Source organism: Olea europaea, chromosome 11 (assembly GCF_002742605.1).
Source record: "Olea europaea var. sylvestris chromosome 11, O_europaea_v1, whole genome shotgun sequence".
In the NCBI taxonomy this organism is placed as follows: Eukaryota; Viridiplantae; Streptophyta; class Magnoliopsida; order Lamiales; family Oleaceae; genus Olea; species Olea europaea.
Window position 1 is genome coordinate 17,536,955 of NC_036247.1, and position 26,796 is coordinate 17,563,750.

The 26,796-nt window shown below is 34.5% G+C and overlaps 2 protein-coding genes and 2 long non-coding RNA genes across 7 annotated transcripts; 2 read left to right on the top strand and 2 right to left on the bottom strand.

Moving 5' to 3' along the window:
• The first annotated feature begins 445 nt into the window (after positions 1–445).
• LOC111403635 lies at positions 446–3,142 on the top strand. 2 transcript variants are annotated; one of them, XR_002704505.1, is made up of 4 exons: positions 446–944; positions 1,417–2,387; positions 2,467–2,632; positions 2,749–3,142. It is a non-coding gene; the product is annotated as an uncharacterized LOC111403635 (long non-coding RNA). The 2 variants fall into 2 exon arrangements; XR_002704504.1 differs by having other exon boundaries at positions 447–944; positions 1,417–2,392.
• A 559-nt stretch (positions 3,143–3,701) lies between these two features.
• Positions 3,702–5,373, bottom strand: LOC111403634. 2 transcript variants are annotated; one of them, XR_002704502.1, is made up of 3 exons: positions 5,231–5,373; positions 5,027–5,105; positions 3,702–4,476 (listed from the first exon to the last, which is right to left on the bottom strand). It is a non-coding gene; the product is annotated as an uncharacterized LOC111403634 (long non-coding RNA). The 2 variants fall into 2 exon arrangements; XR_002704503.1 differs by having other exon boundaries at positions 5,006–5,105.
• A 1,261-nt stretch (positions 5,374–6,634) lies between these two features.
• On the top strand, positions 6,635–21,515 carry LOC111403636 (sterol 3-beta-glucosyltransferase UGT80A2-like). 2 transcript variants are annotated; one of them, XM_023032213.1, is made up of 14 exons: positions 6,635–7,038; positions 7,199–7,392; positions 9,714–9,953; positions 10,536–10,647; positions 12,379–12,549; positions 15,012–15,075; positions 15,400–15,457; positions 15,598–15,775; positions 15,979–16,109; positions 16,815–16,917; positions 17,034–17,110; positions 20,328–20,375; positions 20,470–20,619; positions 20,941–21,515. In XM_023032213.1, the coding sequence occupies exons 1-14, from the start codon at positions 6,861–6,863 to the stop codon at positions 21,106–21,108; spliced, it is 1,872 nt and encodes a 623-aa protein (XP_022887981.1). In that variant the 5' UTR covers positions 6,635–6,860; the 3' UTR covers positions 21,109–21,515. The 2 variants fall into 2 exon arrangements, with proteins under 2 accessions (XP_022887981.1, XP_022887982.1); XM_023032214.1 differs by lacking the exon at positions 15,012–15,075 and having other exon boundaries at positions 15,387–15,457.
• A 3,679-nt stretch (positions 21,516–25,194) lies between these two features.
• On the bottom strand, positions 25,195–26,296 carry LOC111404925 (late embryogenesis abundant protein 76-like). Its single transcript, XM_023033648.1, has 3 exons — positions 26,095–26,296; positions 25,746–25,889; positions 25,195–25,661 (listed from the first exon to the last, which is right to left on the bottom strand). Exons 1-3 carry the CDS (start codon positions 26,209–26,211, stop codon positions 25,440–25,442), a joined length of 483 nt encoding a protein of 160 aa, XP_022889416.1. The 5' UTR covers positions 26,212–26,296; the 3' UTR covers positions 25,195–25,439.
• Between the last annotated feature and the right edge of the window lie 500 nt (positions 26,297–26,796).

Below are 26,796 nucleotides of genomic sequence, written 5' to 3' on the forward strand. Positions count from 1 at the left end.
ATTTCTAATTGCTAACCTCTCAAAATAGATGATGAATCCAATAGTAATGTCTTCTTGATGATAAAATGAAGAAGATGGATAAGAAGCTAGAGTTTGTTAATGGTAAGAAGCTACGTGTTTATTTTAACTTTTCAAATTCCTTTTTTTTTTTTTTTTTATACCAAAAGTCATATTATTCAATATTATAATCATAACTCCAATGTTTGTAATACACAAAACAAATCATCATGTCACAACATTAATAACATTTAAATTAAGCATTAAATACTCCTAAAAATGTGTCACTATGGATAATATGGACCTTTCACACCAAAAAATGACATTTTTGACCATCTTTAATGAAAGTGAAATTTTTTTGTGAACTTTCAAATTTATTGACATTTATAAAAATTGCCCCTTTTTTTATTATGATGTCCACATAATTAAATATTAATCGACGCAATAAATTTTCAAAATTTCTATTTGTAAGAATAAGCTTTGTCAAAAGGATACATACACGCTGTAAAGCATGATACAAGGCATTATTCTCTATTTTATTTTATTTTGAGTGATTTTGAACCGAAATTCCTCTCTCCCTCTTTTTCAGTCTTCTCAATTTTCCTTCTTTCTGTTCTGTCAAAATTGCCTTTCACACATTAAAGATGTGGTGGAAATATTTAAAAAATAGAATTAAGTTATAACTTATAAGTACAAGCCAAAGTTCACAGATGTGTTATAGAAATTCAAACAAAATGACGTGACAGGCTCATTTAAAGAAATAATAAACAAAAGGAAAATGTATTACTTGCGCTAAGAAAAGCGAGAAGGAAGAAGAGCGCCATTTCCCCAAATGCCAAGATAGAGAAACCTACCATCCCTGATCTCCACATCTCCTACCAGCATTCCGTCGCCGTTTACGCTACATCTTCGGCCAACGAATTGTCGACCACCCAATAAAACCTGAGGTTAGATTTTTAAGATTTACTCTTATGCATTTTAGCTATTTGGTTGCTAAAAATTCTTGATTTCTTTAATTTTTTTGCACTAGAGTTTCTACCCAACCCTCCGGTCAGCTCTTTAAGGTCGAAGAACATGAAAGGAATGACGTAAAACCCAGTTTCACTGTCTTTTTTTCTAGTGAAGATTTTCGATTGGCCAAAATTTTTTGACCTTTGGTCAGATTTTTAAGCTTTTATTTTGATACATTTAAGGTATTTGGTGCTAGAGAATTTTAGTTCTCTTGAATTTTTTTCACTGGAGTCCCACCTAAACCTCCTGTTAGCTCTTTAAGGTTGTAGATTATGTGGTCAGTTATTACCATTTTCATTTAGAAACTATTTTTAAGTTCAGGTTTTTGAGTTCAAGTAGATTATGTGGGTCAGTCACAATATGCTTTTTTTCCATGTCTACTTGCGATAATGATAAATTTTGTGGCAGGAACGGAAATAATGGAAGATGTAAATTATGATTTGTTGCTGGAATGTGATAATGAGAACATTGCAGAGAATTTGAATATGTTAGACAACGAAATGTAGGAGGAGATGTTGTGACTGTGCCTGAAGTTGGGTATGATGTTCAATGATGAGAAAGAAATGTTTGAATTCTATAAAAGCTATGCTTATGCCGTAGGCTTTTCAGTGAGGAAAATGAATTCAGAAAATGGGAAAGATGAATGTCACATGTGTAGTCGTTAAAGTTAACGAACTTATGCTACAGGCGGCTCCTTGAAGCCACAGCCAACAAGTTAAACGGATTGTAAAGCAAGAATATCTGCATCTTTGGATGGTCTTGGAATATGGAGAATTAATAAAGTATACCTAAACCACAATCATAAAACAAGACATTCCAAGTTTAGGTTTTATCGATGCAACTGAAAATTGAGTGCGAGTGTGAAATGAAAGCTTGAAGTAAATGACATGGTAAGAATTCTCTTCCACATGTGTTATAACTCCGCAGTGGTAAAAGCTAGTGGATATGAAAAATACAACTTTTGTAGAGAAAGATTGTCGAAATTATATTGAATTTGTGAGATGATTACGCCTTAGAGAATGAGATACCCTTACAATACAGGCGTATTTTTCAAAGAAGCAAGCACTTTGCTTGAAATTTTACTTTAGTATTGACTTAGATGATGATGTAGACTAAAGAATGCTTTTGGGTAGATAATAAGTGTAGACATATAAGGAGTTCGGTGATGTTGTCACTTTGATACTATATATTTCACTATAATGGAGTGGATAAAATTGCAAGTAAAAGATTTACGAATGACAAAGTCAAGTGTAGGAAGTGTCGTCCACTCATAGCATAACAACAACAACGAAAATATATTAGATCCTATGTCGTCGAACAGAAAGGACGCATCAAAGAAACTTCAGAGGAAAGGCCCATTAAAGTCTAGTTTAAAGAGAGTAAGGTATTTTTTACTATTAGCATCTTCGTTGATTGAGAATTTTAAACAAATAATCATTTTACTTGTCGAAAATGAAGGCCACCGCATCGTTAAGCAAAGGAAAAAGGCCTCGAGCTAGGCATAGTAATACAGAAGAGGGATCAATCGATGTCTAGGCATCTCAACTACCACAATGTTCTATGTCGACGCCATTGCAATATTTCGGCAGTCCGTCACCTACAAATGTTATAGTCAATGCTGAAGGTATAGCATATTGATTTGTGTTTAGGATGAGAAATTAATTGCTTATTAGGTTTCTTAGGTATTTATTTATGCAACTTGTCATTTACGCGTGTTCTATTTTTTACCTTCTAAACTAGACTTTGTCATGCCATACTTCTATCAACATTTACTCGATCGAGGTGGCTGAGGCTTGTGATTCTCGTATGAAAGGTACATGTGGACAAATTTACTTGATGCTATTTTATTTTTGGGCACTTAAGCCATCTTTCTGTATCATATGGTTGTAGTTGTGTGTATGCTGCAGTACGAAGTGGAGATCGTTCACATCATCCACTTTGAGAAGTGAATACTGACTTTATGACGAAATTTCGGTGTAATTAATGTTGGACCTACTTTTTTTATAAAATATAGGGTCGAGAATTTGACTACCTTCTTTCAATGTTTGTATTGGAAATATAATTATTACAATTTGAAGTTACTTGTTTATGAATGTTCAATGTTGAGTAGCTAATTGGCAGGCTTTATGTGGTTGTTGATATGTGTTCAGATAAGCTTTCAGCATTAATGTTTACTTCATGGCAAAAGCATAAACTAGGGAAGATTTTACAATATTGGCGTATCGTTTATGTTCAGGTTATTTGCAATTGGAGGTGGAATACCACTCTTCGAGTTTTCAGTTCTTTTTTCTTTCCTGTTATTCCTATAAGACTGTTTTACCCCCCATGGCCTCTTCCCATCTCCTTCTTTAGCTGATGGTTTTGGGACAATGTTAGCTAGATAAGATGGTAAATAGTGATAATATTAAGGACTGAGGTCTAGGATAGTTTTGATTAGAGCTTACAAAAGTGATAGTGTCATGGTTTCTATGGACTTTCGCTGCTGTCTATGATTTTATCTGAAACAAATCCAGCATGGCCTAGTTCTTCTACTTCCTTCTTTTCACGACTTTGTTAATGGTAAACAATCTACTTGTGTTGGCCTGGTTTATTGCCAGGTGACCTTTTCCATTTTTGTGTTTTTGTTCTATGCAGGCAATTAACTGAACCATCAAGCAAGTTAAAAGTAAAGTTTAAAGTTTGACAAAGTAAAGTTACGAAGGCAATTAACTTAATCATTAAAGCATTTCCAATAATCATAACAAACCTGGTCATCAGTATTATCCAAAGTCCATAAAAAATGGGGGTCTCACTACAACCACATAAATAGCTAAACAAAAGGTTTGGGTGGGTTCACAACTGAAGGCATATCCTTTATAGTGGAATAAAAGCAACATATCATTATACAAATTGAAATTCACATATATAACTTAGATCACTCCTTCAATTCGATCCCTTTCCTTTCCCATCACATTTGACAATTCTTTTTTCCTTGCTAAGAGTTATGTGCACTGATATGCCAACACCTTATTTCTCACTAATTCTTGCTAACTCGTCAAACAGTATTGGCAACTCTACGTCTTTCTCATTGGGTACATGATTCAATGTATGATTAACGGAATTCGATTCCTCGTCTAAAACTTCATTTTTCGCCCAATCGAAGTATCCACAATTATTAATACAGTGAAGAACAATTGCCTTTGTTATTGGATCCCGTTCAACCTCAAAATATTTTTGATATTTGCACTCACAACTAAGGCATCAGAGTTTTGATTGGCATTGTCCAAAGTAGTGCGTGTTGCTTTTGCAACCATGACAAACTCTCAAATTTCTTCATTTCATTCTAGTAGATGACTGCAATTGAGACAATGTGAATCGATCTTAAACGACAAACTCATAATTTTGAAACTCTAGACCAAAATCAGTTTCAGTATGCTATGCAGTAGGCCTTGTTTTTTCATTTGTCTGTATTGGAAACTTAATCACTCCCTGCAACAATAATTACATTGATTTGAGGATATTAAAACTACAAAAGTGCAAGCAACAATATACTATCCAAAATGTAGACAAATTTGAATGGGATTGTCTACAATATGCTATCCAAAAGATGCTAATGTTATGCCAATGTAGATAAAGCTGAATGGGTGGCAGATTTTTTTCTTCAATAGTGATGGCTATGCTTGCTTCAGGTTATTCACCTCTTGTACTACAATAAGACTCACAAATTATCACATCAAAGTTAGTTCGTTGAAGTGGAGGGGTGACTGTATAGTTAACTGAAGGGCACCTAATCTAACATGAGGACAACATAAATCTAACCTAACATAAGCATTTCCACTCAGAAAAATGAATGTAAGAAACAATGTGAGAGATCTACATATGTACAGCAGAGTGCAAAAGCTATCGCAGCAAAGGTGTTCAATGAGCATGCTCTAAAAGAACTCCTAAGAAGCATCAATCAGAATTATCATTTAAGCTACTCTCCAATCACGCCCTTAAGTATTTCAAGTACACTTACAACAAGAAGTCAAATTCTCACCAATGGCAAAAGCATAGTGACCATCTCTATCATTCACATATTTCTTCACAGCATCAACAGATACCAACATTCATGGTAACTGAAATTATGCAAATATAGGAAGATTGTGAGATTTGCAGGAAACAATTTTCAATATCTAAACTATAAGACATGGTAAACCCGTTTAACTAAGCAAAAACTCAATATCACTAAACGTATGTACACCTTTGTCGGTGTCGTTGGCGGTGACGATGAGTGCGTCGACCGATTTTGCTTCAGGTGGAAGCTTTTTCGTCGAGTGCTTAGGTCAAGATAAGGAAGAGGCTACCGGTTGAAATTTGCGGAAAATGGTTCATGTTATTTTATTTTATTTTCATTCTCCTCATTTTGCCTACCACGTATCATTTTAATTCCTTTAAATTTCAAAAGCAGGCCACGTATTTTAGAGATTATTTGAGAGTGATTTTGAGAATTGATTTTTTGACCGTTAGGAGAAAAGTGGGGTCCACCTGTGAGAGAAGAAGTCAAATATGACGGCTGAAATAGTAAAATAACGATCAAAAAATCAATTTTTTGGGTCAAAAAATCGGGTGCAAACAGCTCCTTATTTTTTTTTCAAATTCCCGTACGTTTTCTGTAAGAAGCTTCTTGTACCCATAGCCCAATTGTTAAAAATAAAAGTAATTTTATATTAAAACATGATTATAAGCTCATTTATTTTACAATAATTTGAGGTTAGTGGCAAAAAGGACATTGCAAGAGAATTTCTCTATTCACTAATCATTCATGGGGTTGTAAAAATTTTAAATGTACCTTATTTGATTTAACAAACATATTAAAAACAAGTTTCCCTAATTTTTTAGGCCCGATTTGACGCCCATTATTTAAAAAATTAAAGAGTTTTAAATAGTATTTTTGGATCATGTATTGTTAAAAAGTAATGAAACTTCATTGTTTTATGTGTAGAATATTTCATTGTGTGATTATATAGTGGGGAATGATAATATAGCAAATAATTTAAATTTTTAAAGGTTCAGGGGCTTAGTATTTCATAATAATTAATTTTTTTGATACGTTGAAATACGTTTTTTTACTACTTTTTAGTAAAAAAATTATTTTGTTTAAAATTTTTTTAAAAAATATTATAAAAATGAGCAATTAATTTCAAAATCTTGACAAAATTTAGTCTACCTTTTTTGAAAGGAATTTACTAGAAATAAACTTTATGCCCCTGTTTAAATTTGAAAATTCATATTTTAAATAAATTTTAGTAAAAGTTGATGGAATGTATGATTTGAAAGTTGTAAGTCCCATTAAATATTTATTTAAATTAATTATTAATTTTGACTTAAATGTTAATTTAACTTTTTAATTGAATCAAACGAGGACTATAACATTAGCCAAACATGTTTCATAAAATTTAAAAACAAAAAAGCAAAAATTATATGTCATCTAATCTTATTTTACTTTTTTTTATCAATAAAAGAAGTCAGAATTTATCCATTTCCCAAAAAAAAAAAAAAAAGCAAAAATTATATTTCAACTACTTTCATTTTATTTTTTTATCAATAAAAACATTTCAAAATTTATCTATTTCCATGTAGAATTATTCGACAGCCATTTGCCAAAACAATTCGCGACGGTCATTGGACGGGTTTCTCTCAGTGTCCATTCGCGGTTATCTTTTGCCCAATATTCCATTTCCAACAAAAATCTCACGACCTTTCCCCCACTCTCTCGAAAGTGCTCCCACCTTTTTTCTCCCTACATTCACACTCTCTCACGAAAAATTACAAATACAAGTTCTTTAGATCTGAATCAACAGCTCAGCTAGCCGGAGCCAGCAGAATTACTGATGGAGGCGGCACCATCACTACCGAAGGCTGACGACGTTGGTTCGTCCTCGAGTTCCAGTGAAGTTTCCGTGAAGTTCGACAAGGATGATCGTTCGGAAGTTTATTCTACTGCTGTTGATAGTGGCGGAAATGGTGCTGCTGCTCCTTCACTTTCCAATGGTGGCAGCGACTCTTCCGGTGAATTTCTACGAATTTTTTTAAAAGATAAATGAAATGAATAGTATCACTGGAAATGAATTGAAAGAAAACAAAACATCGTATGATGATATCTGTTTATTAGTTTTTGTGGTTAATTTGATGAACTTGCATAATTGCACGATTGTACAATTTGTGGTAGGGAGTGCCGAGGCGATTATTTCTAGAATAAACACAATGCTTCCAGAAATTTTGAACTCCGAAAAGTTAGAGCGGCCGTCAAGTGAAGTTAAGCTGGAAAGATTAAAGACTGAATGGCAAAGACATAATAATAATAATATACTTGCCGAAGAGGCAGCACAAATATTCGATGATAAAATCTCTGTCCAGCAGAAGGTAAATTCTTTTTGACTTTTTCTCTTCTTCCGCCCTTTCCCTATTGGCATTTCTGTTGTCATTGCTTATGATATTGCGGGACAATAAATTAAATTGCATATTTGGCTAATCTCAAAAAATTTACTACTAGTAATCGTTAAAATAAACAATCGTTCATGGTAGTCAAGCTTGGAAATAATGTCAAAATAGTACCTTTTCTTTTTCTTGTTTTATGTACGATTAAGAAAAATTAATCTATATAAACATGTTTGGAGAAAATAATTATTGAAGAGTATGATTGACTTGCATTTTAGCCAAACACGCTCTTTGTACCCTCAAAATGGTTATATCATTGCTGCGATTTGTTATGAAAAAATGTATTGCATAATACCGCCTGATTCTGAAATGCTTTAGTGGACTTGAAATAACAGAACGATTAAAGATGCAGCATTTAATTTGATTCTGGTTTTCATAATTAATTTTGTAATGGATATGGGGACAGATTGGTATAACTAGTTTCTCTATCGATCAATGGAATTGCGATGGGTGGCTATTGATTTCATTTCAATCTCTAGGAAAATATTTGAGTATAATTGAATTGGGGTTTTGTTAGGCCCTTTTTTATTCCTATTTTTATCAGAATGATTTTTCTCTTTCTTCTTTTTAACCACACAGTCTTTATTAAAATAATATTACACGTAAATAAAAAACTTTTATTTATTTTTCATCCACACATTCCCCATCAATCTACTATTCTAAAATTCATTTTTCGAACAAAATGGGTCTCAAACACCCTCTCAATATTAGGTCGGATGAACAATCTTAGATACTAGGGTAAAAGATTAAAAATAGGGAATTGGCAACCTGCTCCACAAAAGATTTTTGAAAATTTCATTTCTGTTGTATAAGTTTGAAACAATTATTGGGTTGATCCTCATCTCCTAAGATGGGGACTAGAATTTGTGGTTGTTTCCCCAAGAACTTTCTTGGGAATGAAATTGGGCTTCATTCCATAATCAAACACGTTATAAAATTTCTACTTGCTTCTGTTTAACTTCTTCCCCCCTCCTCCCCTCTCCCTCTTTAACTGGATGATTTCTCTAACTTATATTTTCTTTTTATATCTAAGTTTTAATTGGAAGAAGTTTCAAAATTGTAGTACTTTGAGGTTAAGTTTCATAACTAATGTAGTAATTTTTTGAGCCTCAATTTGCCTGCAAGTGGAGGTAGGCTTGACTCGCTTGAGTTTCAATAAGAAGGGGGCTAAGGAACCCACTGGCTGGGGGCTGCTTTTCTTAGCCCATTCTATTAGACACATTATATGAAGCGTTTCAAGAAGTACGGTTAACAAAGAAGGTTTATGGAATATATTTCGTAAAAAGGAGGATGATATGTTGGACTTTTTTTGCTTATCATCATGGATATGATCGAGGCAATTTTATCTTTATTCAATGTCTCTTTATCATTATAGATGTTGATTAGGTCTTCTTGATTACTAACACTGATACATTTCATCGTTTCATCATTAAAGTTGTGTCCTTATGAAAGCTGATATGAGAAAATCCTCAGTATGAAGAAGGAACTTTCTTCTTTGGTTTATTAGCTTAGGAACTTCTTAAGCAGTCTTATATGAAGTTCCCTGAACTTAGTACTAAGATGGCAAGGGCTCTCAGCCCACCGGAGATTTTCCTGTCCTGATCCCCGCTTAAGGCCGGTCACTGCCCTCTTTATATTTATTGTTATGTTTTCTGGGGTAATTTGGGAAATAGTCTAATGGACTTGGGTAATTGTTTCAGGTTGGGGCATAAAAATATTGGGCAAAGGCTTTTTTAAAAAAAATTTGTAATTTTTTTGAAAAAGCTATATAATCGGGGAGAGGCACCACAGGGCGCAAATTTTTGGGGTCAAATTGCATACCTACTTAGTTTGTTTTTAAGGTTCGCTAGTTTTATTATATAGCCTAGGGACAAATCGTTGCACTAGTGGAATTCCTTTCTAGTTGAATATGGTATTATCTAAGTAAACCTTTTCCTAGCATGACACTTTTTATGCATGACAAGTAATTTTGGTTGTTGACCTTTGCTCTTTATAAGACCATGAATATGGCCAAGGCGGACAAATAACATATGTTCAGCTTCTTTTTTATCATGACTTCATATTTATGTTAAAAACATAAATATCAGCTGATACCTTTCAATAACATGTTTAAACTTGTTCTTATACTCCATTTTAGTTGCATATATCTAATTGATTTCAGTGGATTATCTCCAAATATCTCATTGCATATTACTTCTTAGACAAGGTGGAATTGGATTTTCTTTTAAGTATTTAAATTGCTGCAGCTCAAATTGTTGAAAAGAATAGCCACTGTTAAAGATGATGGAACTGTAGAATTTGAAGTTCCGGGAGATGAAGAACCTCAAACTCTTGGAGTTGTTTCTGAAAATGTATGTAATGAAGTTGGTGAAGAACCTCTTGATGCAACGGAGCTTCAATACATCCCCCCATTGCAGATTGTAATGCTTATTGTTGGGACCCGTGGAGATGTACAACCATTTGTTGCAATCGGGAAAAAACTGCAGGTTGATTTCATTTCTACAAGCTTTTATCTAGTTATTGGAACCTGATCCTTTTATGCACATCTTCTTCTAGAAGAGAAATAGGTAGAAGGAAGCAAGGAATAACTAGGTATTATCATAATGAGTTTTGATGGTTGTACTTAACACCATTGCAATCAATTAGTGTTTTGATCTGGGCCACACAAAATTTCTAAGTGGTTAGGGTGATTGATTTAAATTTTAGATTCAGGTTCCGGAACTGTTCCTACACTTGTCTTTGGGCCTAAGTCTGTTGCTCGGTGGTTATGAAGATAACTTTCCTATATTGAGCAATTATGGAAGCTGAGGCCATAATCCTTGTTGTTTGCCCTCTGGAACTTAGTTATTTAACTACTTCATGGAATTTGGTTTTGCATTATTTGATGTGCACTAACTTTTATGATTTTGAATGACATTGACTGAAATGAGGGCAAATGAAACTGAGAGTTGTATTCTTTGCAGTTGGATGGATGTAGAATAAAGAAAGTGGATAGAAAATTTGCAGCTTTATAGTTTATTCATATTTGGTGTCTACGTTATGTTGTTGATAAGAATGCTTCGGTGCAGGATTACGGTCATCGTGTTAGATTGGCAACTCATTCAAATTTCAAAGAGTTTGTTTTGACTGCTGGGTTGGAATTTTATCCTCTTGGTGGTGATCCCAAAGTTCTTGCTGGATGTATGTTTCTGTTGCTCATATTTTTCTCGGAACCAACTTTGTGATCTCTTGTTTTGTTTTGTTTTAACTTATGAGTAATGATTGAATATGTTGTTCTTACAACTAAATGAACTTCGTTATATCGTTTAGCTGTCTTCAACTCAAATTGTGCTGCCCTCTGCTAAACTTTGGTATATCATGTTAGCTGTCTTCTACTAAAACTTTGCTGCCAGATGCTTCTCTTATATAATGGTGGAAAAGTTTTTGAATGTATTGCATGCTTGTCAACAAAATATAGCATTGAAGACAAGATAAGGGAAGGTAATTTTATATATGTCTTGCCATGGTTATCACTTTAGTATCAAGGCACTGAGGGCACTTTGGTTCTAAACATGAAGCTGCAAGCAAGGCGTACCATTGAAACAAAGCACATATTATGCTCTAAATGAAATTTTCTTTACATGCATAACATGTTCAGAAATATTAAAAAATTTGCAATACTTTTATTAATGTTGAATCAGTTAATTTCAACCCATTTGAGAAAATCAGCTTGAATTGAATTCATTTTAAGCCCTTAGATTTAATACAGTAACTAATTCAATTATAGCCAGTCAAATAATCAGCTAGACTTAACAAAATAAAACAAAACTAGTAGTTCAGATCGAAAAAATAAAAAAAGCCCCCAAAAATTCAAAAAATTGCATATTTGTCAAGTTTTTAATTTTCTGCATCTCACACTTTTCTGAAATTTTATATTTCCTGGGAGTGCTGTGTGTCAACATTTAAGGAATGCCTTGGGAATACACCTCTCTGCATTTTGTGCTTAGACTTGCTTTTAACAACTGTGTGAGGATGTACTTATTCAAATATATTAATTAGACTTGGTTTTGGATTACATCTGTTAATGAATTCTTCAATAGTTTTTCTGATTTATTGATTTTTTTGCCAAATCTTTTCAACTAGAAGTTCTTCTGAGTATCATACAACATGCATAACTGCAGAAGGCAGACAAAATGCTTAAAAACAGAATGATTATTATGATCTGGTATCATCTGCTGTTCTGTGATGGATTATTTTCTACAGTGAAATGCAATCTTTCCTTTTCTAGGCAAAATGTCGTCCATTCTCCTGTTCTGTGATTGGATTATTCTCAACAATGAAATGCAATCTTTCCTTTTCTAGGCAAAATGTTTTCCATTAAGATTAGCACTATCTTTATCTACATGAACTGAATTCCATAATTCAGATCGTCTACATGTGCAGTTTTGCAATATGACCATTTGTCTTACCTTCATAAAATATATCAGGAATTTTGAAGCAATTCAATATGCCAAGCAGTATCCGAAATTTTATTGACACTTCCTTTTACTGTCCTGTTGCTCCTAAATTATCTTGCATAGTGATGGAACAGCATCCATCTTTTCCTGTTTGAACATATTAAAGTCAGTTTCTATGTGCTTTGAAATGTTTCATTGTATTGTAACATTTCATTTGACATCTCTCTCTCTCTCTCTCTGTGATCCTAGACGCTGTCTATGTCTCTTCATTTGATCTTTTGTGTAGACAGTGGATTATTGTTCAAGAATATTAGCCGTTTAGGAAACGGGTTGATTCCAAATCTTATCTATTTATTTCATGTAATTATGTTTTAATCTAGGTGCCAATTCTGGACATTTATTTACTGGGCAATTACTGACACAAATGAATAATCATATCATTAACGACTTAATTTTTTTTTTCTTTTTTCTGCAGACATGGTTAAAAACAAAGGGTTTTTGCCATCTGGGCCATCAGAAATACCTATACAAAGAAATCAGATGAAGGAAATAATATATTCTCTACTTCCAGCGTGCAAGGAGCCTGATCTTGATTCTGGGATTCCTTTCAAAGCTGAAGCAATTATAGCCAATCCCCCAGCATATGGTTAGATTGTCTCTTATGGATACTTTCTTGCTTCTTTTCATACTTCTTTAGTTTAGTTGATTTCATAGTTGGTGTCTTGTAATATAGGTTGTCAGCACTTTGGATTCAAGGTCTCTAATTTTTCCATGTTAAAAATGTGAATTTCCTTTATCTCTTTGATAGAACTATAATTGACTGGCTGGCTTCCACAAGCCGTTGAATTTGGAATTTTGAAGAGATGTTTATTGGGATATATTTTCAACTATGGAGGACCACTTGGTAATCTAAGTGTTTAGGCATAGTAGAATTAGGATGGAACACATAAGAGTGTGTTTTTAGCTATGATAGCTATAAGGGTGATGGTGGAGCCAAAGTAGAGGATCATGATGTCCTAAAGAGCGACTGCTCTAGATACCTTTTTTTATCTATAAGGTATGACTTGAATTGGAGATGATGGATGCGATTATGACAGGTCGGATGAAAAAAAGAAAAGAGGGATCATATGCAACGTGGATATCTACGAAGATAAAATGGAAAGCTGTGTAATGGCTATTAGACAACAATGATTATGGTACTGACGAATGAGCATTGGATCATTAATAAACAAAATGTTACAAGATTGATTTAATAAATATGAGAATGTTAAGCATGCACACGCACTAAAATAGACAAATATGATATATGACCAGAATCAGAGGCAACAATTATGGATAAACTAGAAGTGAGGATTACTTAAAGATGGTTGAGGTTAGTCTTGTATGCAATCCAAATAGAACAAGTTAGCATAGAGAACTGTAAGGAAATCTACATGGGATGAGGTGGTTGCTAAATAATTGATTTCAAAAGACGAGTTAGAAGAGAGAGCTTTGGAAGTTGGAACTAGTGGAATGGTTAAAAAAATTCATGTAGCCAACTCCAAATTTATTGGAATACGGTTCAACTTCTTGTTATTGTTTTTCCTAGAATACATATTAAATACTACTACGAACTGTCTTTAAAAGTTGTGCTATCTAGCTATAATTGATTAAAGTTCACGTTAATGCTTGTTTTCTTTAATTTGCAGTTCATGTGGATGACATGTAATAACATATTTTTCCCTCGTGTGGTCTCAGAATATCAATAAAAAGTCTACTTCCGATATTAATAAAAAGTCTACTTCTGCTTTAAGCTTTTCATCTTCTCCTCCCCTGGATTTTCATTTTTTGTTTGTTTGTTTGTTCTCCCATAGAAGATCCTTGTTGGGCAGGATGCTTGAATTTGTTGAATTTTGATTTTGTAGAGAATGTATTCGAAAAATATATTAAACATCAATCACGATCTGTGTGCATTATCAACCTCTCTAGCTTTCATAGATTCAGAAGTAGACATTGGGTTGGACAAAGGGTCAACAGGAATCACATTCTTCACACTTTTTCTTAATTGACATTTCATGTGGATTGCTGTGTCACAACATGGTTTTGGTTCCTACTATACCACGACATATAAATTGAAGCCATAATGCTGCATTCTCCTATGGTTTTAGCAGCACTGAAGAGATTCTAATCATTAATAATTTCAGCTATTTGAGAAAAAAATCTTTCGATGGAATCGACACCCACTGAAAGTTTCCTCATTCTAACACGGCATGAGGAAAGTTATTCTTCTGTCCTCTGTTTGCTGCTTAGATCAAGTGCAGATGAGATATTCGTTGCTAGATTTTGCCAGTGAGAAATCATTTAAGCATAAACTCATGGCAAAACAGCAACTGGGTAAACATTGTTGCTTGTCTAAGGTTTCTGGTAGAGCCAACCACACTTGAAGCAGGATCCTACGATTGTGGTCTTGGGAATTAAGATGTGCATGTCTTGTAACCCCGAGTAATAAGCATTTATCCACAAATCCAGTTCTTAGCCACTTCAGATGTATGGTTTCACGCTAGTCGAATTTAATTCTTGAAATTGATTTGCATTTTAATTTTTTGGCTAAGTCAAGTAACGGTCTTTATTATTATTTTTATTTTATTTCCACTTGAATGTACAAGTATGCACAATTCTAAGAATTACGTACATAGTTGTAGAATTTTGAACCAAGCAATTTAGCATAAAGTTATTTTGGAACAGAACCTATGAGGAGCAATGGTCCTTTATCATTGTTGTGCATCGAAGTTATGATTGAAAGCTCAAATGTACTTGTCCTTTGAAATCAATCAGAGTGATGAAGCATCAATTGAAATCAGTTAGTGTTAAGGGTAGATTTTAAAAAATTATGGTTTTAGGGCCTCAGTGGTCTCTAAGCTTGTGTTACAAATTTGTAATTTAGAAAGAATGCTTGTCAAGTTGCTGAATTACCTATCTGCACTTATTTATAGTTAAAGACTAAGGTTGGTGTGGGGGAAGGTCATCCACTGATGTTTTGCTAATCTTCTTGTGCTAAGGTCCTTAATTGTACATACTTCCTGACAAAAGAATAGTTCTAGCTTCTCACCTGGAGTAGTACCGTTTCAGGGCATACACATGTTGCAGAGGCACTGAATATACCAATTCATGTGTTTTTCACAATGCCATGGACGTAAGTCTTGTCCATACCTTTTGATCCTCAGACATAGCCTCCATTTGGCAAACTTTATAAATAAATTTATAAATGGTCAAACTTTATTTTCAATCACAATGGACCCACGAGTACTATCCACTTAACCACTACTTATTTCTTATCCATATATAAATTAGACTATTTCTAAATTTTTTCCAAATGGAGGCATATATTTTTCTTTTGTAGTTACTTTAGCTAAGATACTAAATTTTTTTTTTTTTTTTTTTTATAATTCATGTTAACCAACTTTTTGTCTTAAATCTTTGACCAACTTGATTCCATGATTCTAGTTCTTTCTTCCAGGCCAACCAGTGAATTTCCTCATCCTTTGTCCCGTGTTAAGCAATCAGCTGGATATAGGGTGAGTTTGATTAAGCCTTGTACATTTTCTTGTAGTTATTATCTTGGGATTTTACATCGTTAGGACATCCCCTTTACCCCCTACCTGGAATAGATCACATACCTCTCTCTATGCGACTTTTTTCTTGCATGATTTTGCAGCTATCATATCAGATTGTCGACTCCTTGATTTGGCTAGGAATACGGGACATGATAAACGATGTTAGAAAAAAGAAGCTGAAGCTACGGCCAGTCACATATTTGAGTGGTTCACAGGGGTCTGAGACGGATATTCCACATGGATATATATGGAGTCCTCATCTCGTTCCTAAACCAAAAGGTGGCCCTGCTATGAATTACATTTATTTATCTTATTACGGTTATCTTCTTTCAGAAGAATTGCGTACTCCCGCCATGGTAAAGTTACCTTTTAGTTTTAAAGCTTCTGAGTTCTAATTTATTTGCCATGACTATAGTTAAGATTGAACGACTATGTTTACTGGGTTACCAGTTTGAGCTCTATAACAATATCTTGTTTTGCAGATTGGGGACCTAAGGTTGATGTGGTTGGATTCTGCTTCCTCGATCTTGCAACAAATTATGAACCGCCGGAGTCACTTGCAAACTGGCTTAAAGCGGGTCCAAAGCCTATCTATGTTGGGTTTGGTAGTCTCGTGAGTTTCCAGAACTCCCTAATATCATGCTCACCAATAATCCCCAAGCCCTAAATAAAGGAATATCCACTAAATATTCTGCTTCTGCTTTCTTAGTTAACTTTGTATGTTACTTTTCTTGTGCTGTTTATAAAAGAACTGATGGGAATAGAAAATTCATCTCCTCGTGGATGTTTGAGTGCACTTGGAGATTCAGTTTGAGAACTGACTTATTGTTTGTCTTATGTTCTGGAAGCTTGACCTCTGATTAAATGTTGTTTAATGTATATTGACAATGTATTCATATGTGATCTTTACGTGGAGAATCTAATTCACTGTTGCAAAATTAGACACAAATATTAATTGCAATGCTGGTTGTCATTGTTTTGCATATGTACGCACAATTTCATGATGTTGCAATCTAATCAATGTGGTATATTTTTATCAAAATCTTTGTTTTTATTCTCTCCTTTATATTTTTGGAAATTTATGCAGTCTTTACCATAATCTTGTTTAGTTAATTTTACAGATTGACTAACAAGTATGTCCATGAAGTAGAAATCTTTTGTTGGTTTGTCCTGATACATGCTTCTTTTGTGTGTACATTCATCTTCTGTAACGTGTGTGCTTTTAACATTGTAATGATCTTCATCCTTTTTTGGCCTTTTTTAACTTGATCTTTCTTGGTACATAGTTATCATCTTCAACTCATTTCTTCCATCTCAGCCTGTTCAAGAGCCGGAGAAAATGACACAAATAATTGTTGAAGCTTTAGAAATAACGGAACAAAGGGGAATCATTAACAAAGGCTGGGGTGGCCTTGGTAACTGTAAGTTATTTTTCCTTGACTTATTCTATTTACTATCTGTGTTACAACATGTCCTTTTTTGTAGGTAAGCTCATACCAAAGGATATTGTATTTATTAAATTAATGCTTCTTTCCAGTGGCAGAACCAAATGACAATATATATCTGTTGGATAACTGCCCTCATGACTGGCTTTTTTTACAATGCGCTGCTGTGGTGAGTCTTTTTATTTTTATGGTTGCTTCTGTACATTTATAAATAGAAACACAATTTGATTGTCAGTTTTATAATTGGACATGTTCACATGAAAAATTTAGGTCTTGGTGTTCCACAGAATTTGCCTCGCTACATTTTTTGTCATCTCATTCAAATGGTAGCTAAAGTCTATTTTTAGGTATTAGGTTTGCTTGCCCCCAACATTATGCAATAGGAGAGTGCATAAGCCTTTTGCAATGCGCATATGCTATGTGTTCATGCTGCTGAATTAGGCCAATGATACTTATGGTGTTGATATGATACCCATCTATTGGTGATGTGCCTAATGACACAGTTACTTTCACTGCATGTGAGCAGTCTTCTACTTGGTAGTCTATTAACAGCTGTGTGGCAAGTAGCACCCAGCCACCTCAGATACCTTTTGGATGTTAGATCAGTGGCCTGTGTACTCACTGTCCAATTTTGATTACTGACAATTGCTGCATTTACTTTCTTTGGAACAGTTTCTGTCGTCACCTGGATACTTTTCTAATTGAGTTATTTTCATTGACACACTCTTAACTTTCATTTCTATTCAGTTCATGCTTTTTGGATTTTTGCACTTGGACCCCTCTATTAGGGATATGGGTGTCAATTGGGCCGAGTTGCTCGTTAGCTTGCCCGCTCAACTCGTCTGGGCTTGGCACATCAGCCCTTGCCCAAAAAAATTGGAGCTTGGCTCGTAGCACAGATGAGTGGCTCGTGGACCGTTGATCTAGCTTGTGGGCTTTCCAAAAAAATGTGACCATTTGGTCACATTTAAAAAAATATAAAAAAATTAATATAAATATGAACTCATGGGTGAGCTAGGCTCAGCCTATATTTTGACGTGCTTATGGGCCGAGCCGAGCTCGCCTCACAAGCACGAGTCCGGCTCTTGCTTGGATGAGGGATGATATGAGCTTGTGAGCCGGATTGCCCCATTGACACTCCTAACTAGAGATTATTTTGTCGAAGAATAAAAATGTCCATTAGTGCATATCTATTAAATTTATCTCCTACAAGTAAATTTCAATAATTTCTTTTAGCATGTGAAATTTTATAGGGGGAATAAACCAATAAAGGGAAAAAGATGAATTATTTTGTGAAATAATTTTTGGGCTTATATGTTGTGTGCCTACTTTTCTGAGACATTTCCATTCATTTCGTTAGACTGCAACGGAATTGTTAGAGTTGATAAGAAATGTAGAACTGAATTATAGTTAGGTGTAATTGTTGAGTTCTAGGGCTAGGCATAAGGCTTGAAGTTGTATAATAATGCAATTTACAGATGAGATTGAGTAATTTATATGTTCGTATTTTTCAGTGTTATTATGGATAGAAGGTATTCTTAAACGAGTCTTTCTCTTTGTTAATTTCTAAGCTAACCATATTCATTTTTTTAATTAATTGGAAAATAGCTTCTTGGTTTGGCCAATCAGACATAATTAAGGAAAAAACAACGTGAAGAATTGATCTGTCAGGAAAGCATCACACTAAAAAAAAATTTATCCATGTCATTCGGCACAGACTTGATGAAGAACATGCATCATATTGTTTGTTTGTCTGAAAGTATTGATAATTTTACTTACATTCTTTTTCTGTATACTTGAGTTTGAACTTGCTAATGCCGATTATGTACTGTAATTTGATTTGTTCCTTCATTTTCTTTGAAGGAGTTTCGGTAATTATTGTGTAAGCCATTATATTATCTTTCGTCACGTACACATTGGCAATGTTCTAAATAGCACAAACATGGTTAGGTTTGGAGGCCAAACTTCAAGCTTTACGAGATCAGATGCAAAAAAATATTTTCTTATTTTTAATACTATTTTAAGTTTTTAATCATTCTAACATCATTTAATAATTAAAATAATATGTGCCAAACATCTAAAATTATAAAATACTATATTTACATAATAATTCCTACAATTAGTCAATTGTACAACTTTTAAGTTTTTGAAATGTAAAAGCTAGACATTTATCATAGTTTCAATTTTCAACTAAATAAATTTTACTTAGGGTGTGTTTGATTACATTTATTTCCATGGAAAATATCAAATTTCCACCCAAATTCTTACTTGGAGTGTTTGATTGCTATTTTTTTTCATGAAAAACATTTTCCAACTTTTGAAAATATGCCTAATTTTCCTTGTTTTTAAGGAAAATATTTTCCTTGGGTAGAGGTCGTTTTTATTTTCCACAAAAGATGGAAAATATTTTCTTTTCTAGATAATATTTTCCATGCCAATCAAACACACTATTAATAGATTTATAGGAACTTCATACATACTTTCGGCATATCCAACAAAACGATAAATCTCAAAATTATAATTACATTACGTCCAAGAATATTTATTTTGAAATCAAATGAACTAGTTAATGTCTTGTCTTCAATCTTCACTAAATTTGAATTTCTTGAACCCGGTGAGAAAGACAATGGATTTTGAGTAGTTGAGCTTTACTGTTTTCCAATTTCGTTGAGCAACTATTTTGTTTGAAATGTTCTAGTGTGTTTTCGTTTTTGATTTTTGTACAAATAAAGTTATTTAAAAACTTGAAACTGACCTAAAATAAAAGGCTTTTAAATAATAGAAAAAAATAAATAATAAAGTTTCACTAGGCAAGCCATAGTCGCGCATTATTATATACAAAATGCTCAACTTTATTCACTGATCATATACAAAATGTTGATTTTATGTATTTCGAATTATATCTGCTGTATATAAGTCATTTATTTACCATGCCCTTGTTTGGTGGGGGATTAAAATTAGATTTTTAGCATATTTTGATAAAAGTTTATGAAATGTATGGTTGAAAAGTTGTGGGTCTTATGAAATATGTGGTTAAAATTAGTTATTGACTTTGACTTTGATAAAAATCTAGATTTTAAATTCATATAATCTTGGATCCATAAATTCTCTCAATGAATCATACTCCATTGAACACGAGAAATGCATACAGATTTCACATTCATTAATAATATCAGAAAACATTGCCAAGGAATATATGCTTGTACCACTTCGTTATGTGGTTTGCTGAAGGATAGTATGAATTCTTCTTGAGTGAAATCATGTTGGAAGAATTTAACAAATTGGTACAACTATCCTGTTCTATGCACGTTTAGATATTCACTGGTTAAATCCAATGTGTTTATATTAAGCTATATAAGATTTCCATCTCTTCCAACTTTTTTCAGGTACACCATGGGGGTGCTGGAACGACGGCTGCTGGTCTCAAAGCTGCGGTAATGATTAACACAATCGGTTTATCTCCACTCTTCCATCTACTGTGATTTCATTCTTGAATACTACTTGATTTTCATCACTATTCTGATATAGTGTCCAACAACTATTGTCCCTTTCTTCGGTGACCAACCTTTTTGGGGAGATAGAGTACATGCTAGAGGTGTTGGTCCTCCACCCATACCAGTTGATGAATTTTCACTTCTGAAGTTGATAGATGCAATTAAATTTATGCTAGATCCCAAGGTACTTCTCTAAATTTTTTTTTTTTCCGCTTTTGCCATCTTATGGTATAGTTGCTAAAGCACAGAAGACATGCTTGCGTACAAATATTCCCTACGTGAAGAAAAAGTGAAAGTCAAGCTAGAATTTATGAAACCCCCTTTTTTGCTTGACTCAACTATTTTTCTAGATCTTGGGATGTTTGTCATAAATGGGAAATAATAAGAATAAATTTTTGTTTGAAAATGAGAGTCAGTGTAAGACATGAGTGATGTTAAGTGCGTTTGAGAGAATGTGTGAGAATACTTTCCTACTTTTGAATAACAAAGGAGAGAGAATATGCAGGTGAAGGAGCGTGCATTTGAACTTGCAAAGGCCATGGAGAATGAAGATGGGGTAGCAGGAGCAGTGAAAGCATTCTTTAAGCACCTTCCTTGCAAAAAACTTGACCCTGAGCTGGAACCTGCGTCATCGAGTCTATTTTCTGTGAGAAGATGCTTTGGTTGTTCCTAGGTTTTGAGTGGATGGTATTGTGATAAAATCACTTTCGTTTATTCTTTATTAACGATTGAAGTATGATAATGTCATCATATGAGCAATAATTTCTTGATTTAGTACTTTTCTCCCAATCTTTGTTTTTCTGCCCTCGCCCTTTGCCTCCTAGTGCTCAGCCCACCATTGCTTCTTTTGAAGTCATACCGATCTATGGTGGTCGTCTTTATAGATAACTTAGAACACGTTAGTTGAGATTGCACTATTTTGTTCTGCAATCTTTATTTTTTAGTTCATGGTGCTTAGCCGTGTGCTCTGTAAATTTTGGTTTTAATCTCTCCCATCAAAGGAATCATTGAGAGAATTGCTTCAGGAATTCATTTGTAACACATTTCTAGTCAAGTGTGGTATCAAAAATTTATTTAGCTCCGGCCTTTGCACATTGTGGCTTATGTCCTTTTCTCGATTTGCCGTAGATCATAAAATGTTTTTTATAGTTGAGCTTGAGCATCTTGAATTCTTTCGCTAATGATTTATGTAGTCGAGATTTTGGTCTTAAATTATCATCAAATTTAAAGTTTTTTAATTTATCATTTCAAAAATTAGATTTGAAAGTTTTTTGTTCAAATAATAATAATAATAATGATGATGATAATGATAATGATAAATTAAATTAATTTATCACCTTCTCTTTATCGACCCGACAAATCCTAATTCATTTTGAAAAATGTGCATCTCTTGGCCGCTTCATTTCACGTGGTGAATCTACTTCGATGAGACATGGCACTCACTCCGACGACTCATCACTACATAGCAGAGGTGGCTTTCCTTTGTGTGAGGCAGGTTATTGCCGTTGTTGCCATGCGCGGCTCGGACCCGTTCCCCTTTTTTTTTTTTGGGAGTGGTGCAGTGATAAACGGTTCGGTTGTGGTTCTATGGTGCGGAAGTAGTGATGGTGTGTTGCTTTTGCAGTTGGGGTGGTTGTGGAGGTGTGTGGTGATGCTATGGTGGGAATGGAGAGTTATGTGTGCTGGTTGGGTACGATGATGCTATGTGGTGGTTGGTGCGATGATGCTGTGTAGTGGTAGTTGGGTTTGATGGTGCTATGCGTGGTGGTTGGGTTGGGCGTGGTGCTGTTTGTGGTGGTTGGGTTGGGTGCAATGGTGATGTGCAGTGATTGGACGCGATGTTGTGTGCGGTGGTTGGGTTGGGTGAGGTGGTGTGCAGTGGTTAGGTGCATTGGTAGTGTGCAATTGTGTGTGCCGTGATCTGTGGTGCGTGATCTGTGACGGTGGTGCCGTGGTGGTGGTTTTTGTTAGATTTATTGGTTTTTGGAGTAGTTTTGATTATTTATGTTTTAGTGTTGGGGGCAGTTATTGTTGGCATTGTAAGTCTTGTTATTGTTAGTGTTGGTGGTGGTGGTGGTGGTGGTGGTGGTCCACGATGGTGGTGGCAGTCGCCGTTGCACCCACCAATTATTTAGGCATTTGTGATAAACTATTTGAGTGTTTGTGATCAAGTATTGGTGGTGGAATTGGATCGGAAGTGGGATTGGGGTGTTTGGTGTATGTGACCAACTATTTGGTTAATTTGTGATAAACTATTTGATTATTTGTGACTTAACCATTTAATTGTGACCTAATAATTATATAATTTGTGACTGAAAAATAATTTGACCAACTAATTTGAAAATATGAGATTGTGGGATAAATTGTGACTTATAAATTTTTTTATTTGTAACCGTGAAACAATCTGTGACCAATTAGATTGATAATATGTAATCAATAAATAAGTTGTGACTTATAAATATGTACTAGGGAAGGCAAAATTTTTTTTTCGTTAAAACGATTTTTATAAGAGTGGGAATTACTTGCTTAATCAAATAATCGGGTCGTCCCGATGACCCGGGGATGGTGTAGGTAACAAAAGCCTCGCCTTGCCTCGTTTAACTTTTTTTTAATAAAATAATTTAATATTTTAAAAAGAAAACTCCACAAAATTTCATTAGGTTTTTAATAGAATATGGAACCTAAGATTATTTAAGAAATATACGAACAATAAAAGTCTTATTTTATCAAATATATTATGATAGCAATAAAATGAATTATGAAAAACTAAAACAATTAAATGGGTAGTAGACGGGGCAAGCTCCATGCCATGTCCTCATCCTCCTTAAACGGGTAATAGGGCAAGCATGGGATGAGAAATTACTTGGCGCGAGGCCCCCCCTCTCTGTTGTCATTCCTAGTACGTAGCTGTGATCATTAATTATATAATTGTGATCTTGATATATTTAATTAATAATTTATTTTTAATTATTTATTTATTACCAAAGTTTTGAATTTTGAAACTTTAAAGTTTAAACTTGAAAATTGAATTGGCTCACAGTTAATACCCGAGTTGCAAATTTTTCCCTAAAATCTTTGCCATTTGAACTCAGAAATTGCATTATGAGGCCTATACTTCCGGACAAAAATAAATCTGGCCTCTTGAAAACCCAAATTAATGGGTCTGCCGTCCATAACTTAAGGCCCAAATTTTTGTTTGCACGACCCATGATGCAAAATCCATCTCCCTCAAAGTAACTGAAAATTGTCTTGCGTCTTTGAACTCGAAGCAAAAAAGAAAATAAATAAATAAATAAATTCATTTCTCCAAATTTTTATCGATTATCATGTGACATTATGTCAAATATTCTGGCATTGTAGCATGATTGTTGTTTCAATATTGAATCATGCTTAAGTAAAATGGTGCTAACTTTTATGGGCTCAAGTCGAATCGAGCTTTTACTCGGCCAAAATATTTAGGCTCGATCCGAACTTTTGACTTGAGCCTCATTGAGCTAAGCTGTGCCGGCTCACCTTTTTTTATTAACAAAATGCAGGCAGCGTGTTAGCGGTAGCTACCTGCCTTTTGCTGGTAGCTATGTAGCAGCCCGTAGCATCATTTTTCTGGTTTTTTTTTATTATTATATGAGCATGCCCTGGCTGGCTCAAGCTTAGGCCGACGCTCCAAAATGGGGTTTGGCCCGAGCCGAGCCTAGAGCTACTTGAGCTAAATTGACATTTTCAACACTCACAATAGGGGGTGAGAGAGCTTTTTTTATTCACACGAGTCCTATGTGCATACGTGTGTAGGTCAATCCAATTGGACAAGCATTTTCTGGCAAAAGAGTTTAATCCTTCAATATTCTTCAGGCCAAGTTACTGTTGAGGTTGTCGCACATCTGTTGTGAATGGAGTTGGTATTCAATTTATAGTATGAGAGAAGGCCTTACATCTTGAACTAGATTTTGGGATGAGAGAGGTTCAAACTGGTATCAGAGCCCGGTTTATCAACAAGTTTCCAGCTCAACAGTCACAAAGATACGAATTTGTGTGAGAGGGAGACAGGTTTGGTCTCCCGCAGGCCTTGTTGGGAAGACAGGTTTGGTCTCTCGTAAGGTCCGATGTGTAGGGGGAGATGTGTTTGGTCTCCCACAAAACCCAATGTGTGAGGAGGAGATTATTAAAATTGTCCCACATCGTTGTGGATATGATTGGTATTCAGTTTATAAATATGAGGGAAAGCTCCATCTCTTGAACTATTTTTTGGGGTGAGAGAGGCTCAATATCACTCAACAGTTACCATTTTATATGGAGAAAATTATGACTATTGGAGCAGTCAAATGCGTTTTAAATCTCACAAGACCTATGAGAAATAGTTGATGACGGATATGAGGAGCAACAAATAGCATATCCATGCTGATAAGCCGTGAAAGCAATAAAAATAACTTACAGATTAAGAAAGATGCAAAGGGTTCTTCACTATAAGAAAAGGGTTCTTCACTATATACAGCAAGGTGTGAACAAGGTAAATTTCCAATAATATATGACATGAAGAAGGCAAAGGCTGCATGGGAAATCCTGCAGGAGGAGTTTGGAGGTTTGCAAAAGGTTTTATCCTATCAAACACCAGAACTCACAGAGAGTTTTCGATAACCTATTGATGACAGAAACCGAGAAGTTACAAGATCTTTTCGACCCAGTAGCTGAAATTGTATATCAAATTTAGAGCAGCTGTGATCCAATTGAATAAGCAATAAAACTAAACAAGCAAATAAAACTGAGTAAAAAGTTCTTAATTCTTCATTTTTTAGTAACTAATGCTACAAAATATCTTTCATACACACCAAAAAAATTAATAAACGAAAGTATATGAGCAGTACAAGATGGATCGCTCAATAACACATAAAAATGGGCGAAACAATCTATTAACTTGATTCTTGTGTATTCTCTCACCAAAGAATCAAGTGGAAAATTATTCCTAAATTCAAATGAAGACTGGTATGCAAAAAAAGAGTGGAAAAGTGCTTAATTCTTCATGTTGTCCTTGAGTTTTGCTGCTCCTTCCCTCATAGGCTCCTTCATGCTTTCTGTGGACTCCTCCGCCTTGCCCACCACGGTGTCTTTGATTTTCTGGGTGGTGTCCTTAACCGAACTCCATGCATCTTCCGCAGTTTGCTTCACTTTCCCGGCAGCATCTTGTGCAGTGTCTGACACCTTCCCTGCCAAGTCCTTTGTCTTTTGAGCCGCCTGATTTAAGTAATTTCAATCTGTTAACTCGTATATAAGGAAGGATTTATATGAAAAAATAATGGAAAATGATGCTATATATACATTCTCAGCGACATTAGCAGCCTCGGATTTGGCTTCCTGGCTTCCCGTCTTTGCTGCATCAATACCCTTATTAAGGGCATTGCGGCCTTGTTTTGCTGCATCGGTAGCCTCAGAGGTAGCCATGGCCCCAAAACGTCTACTTGCCTGTTAATGTTTCTTAGAATTAAAAAGATCAGAAAATTCATTAACATACAAATAAATCTTGAGCTCGATGGTCTGTGATATAAAATGATAAAGATGCCACCATCTGGGAAGCATGTCTATAGATTTCAACATAAATTATTCATAATCTCTTTTTAAGATCGAGGAAATATGCGTACAGTACAATTAGACTCGAGACGTATTATACCGGGAAAGGTCTTGGTGATGCACCGGCAAAAACCCTAGAGCTCCATGGGCTGCGTTTGATGACTGCTCTGGTTGATTGGAGCTTAGAAAGAGAGGTGGTTAGAGCCATGCTTGCCATTTCTCTTACTTTAACTAATTGATTTTCTTGAAGAGTTTGTTGTGATGACTTCTGTGATTGCACTTTCTATCATCCCACTACGGCCATCTATATATAACATAACAAGATCCTATATAGAAGGTATTTTAATTAGAATCATGGTGGATGGAGTGGCAAAACATTGCGATTTCTTCTCCTATGAATGGTTAACAAACTAATTTCTCTAATGAAGGATGACCTAGTATTTCATTTGTTGTACTGCAGTTGTCTATTCTCCGGGTTTTAAGTTGAATACTGAATATTATTATTATTATTATTATTATTATTATTATTATTATTATTATTATTATTATTATTATTATTATTATTATATATATATTTTTTGTGATAATTTTGCAACAAGAGAGCTGAAGAAGACAGTGTAAAAGGCGGGAAAAATTCTGTATTCCAAGTCAATGAAAATGGCGTGATACATTGGGTATTTATAGACAGTGCAGTAACTAGAGTGTACAAAAAGACTAAAATAACCCCGTACAAATTACAAATTTATCTCAATACACCCCCTCAAGATGGAGTATGAATATTCAATACTCCCATCTTATTTAG

What these genes read in the sequence shown, in the direction of transcription:
- LOC111403636 (XM_023032213.1), top strand. Translation starts at nt 6,861, where the DNA reads ATGGAGGCGGCACCATCACTACCGAAGGCTGACGACGTTGGTTCGTCC. An exon ending in CAATCGGGAAAAAACTGCAG is followed by an intron (nt 9,954 to 10,535) that starts GTTGATTTCATT and finishes GCTTCGGTGCAG; the next exon opens with GATTACGGTCATCGTGTTAG. An exon ending in CTGGGGTGGCCTTGGTAACT is followed by an intron (nt 16,918 to 17,033) that starts GTAAGTTATTTT and finishes GCTTCTTTCCAG; the next exon opens with TGGCAGAACCAAATGACAAT.
- LOC111404925 (XM_023033648.1), bottom strand. Translation starts at nt 26,211, where the DNA reads ATGGCAAGCATGGCTCTAACCACCTCTCTTTCTAAGCTCCAATCAACC. An exon ending in CATCACCAAGACCTTTCCCG is followed by an intron (nt 25,890 to 26,094) that starts GTATAATACGTC and finishes AAACATTAACAG; the next exon opens with GCAAGTAGACGTTTTGGGGC. An exon ending in CTGCTAATGTCGCTGAGAAT is followed by an intron (nt 25,662 to 25,745) that starts GTATATATAGCA and finishes TACTTAAATCAG; the next exon opens with GCGGCTCAAAAGACAAAGGA.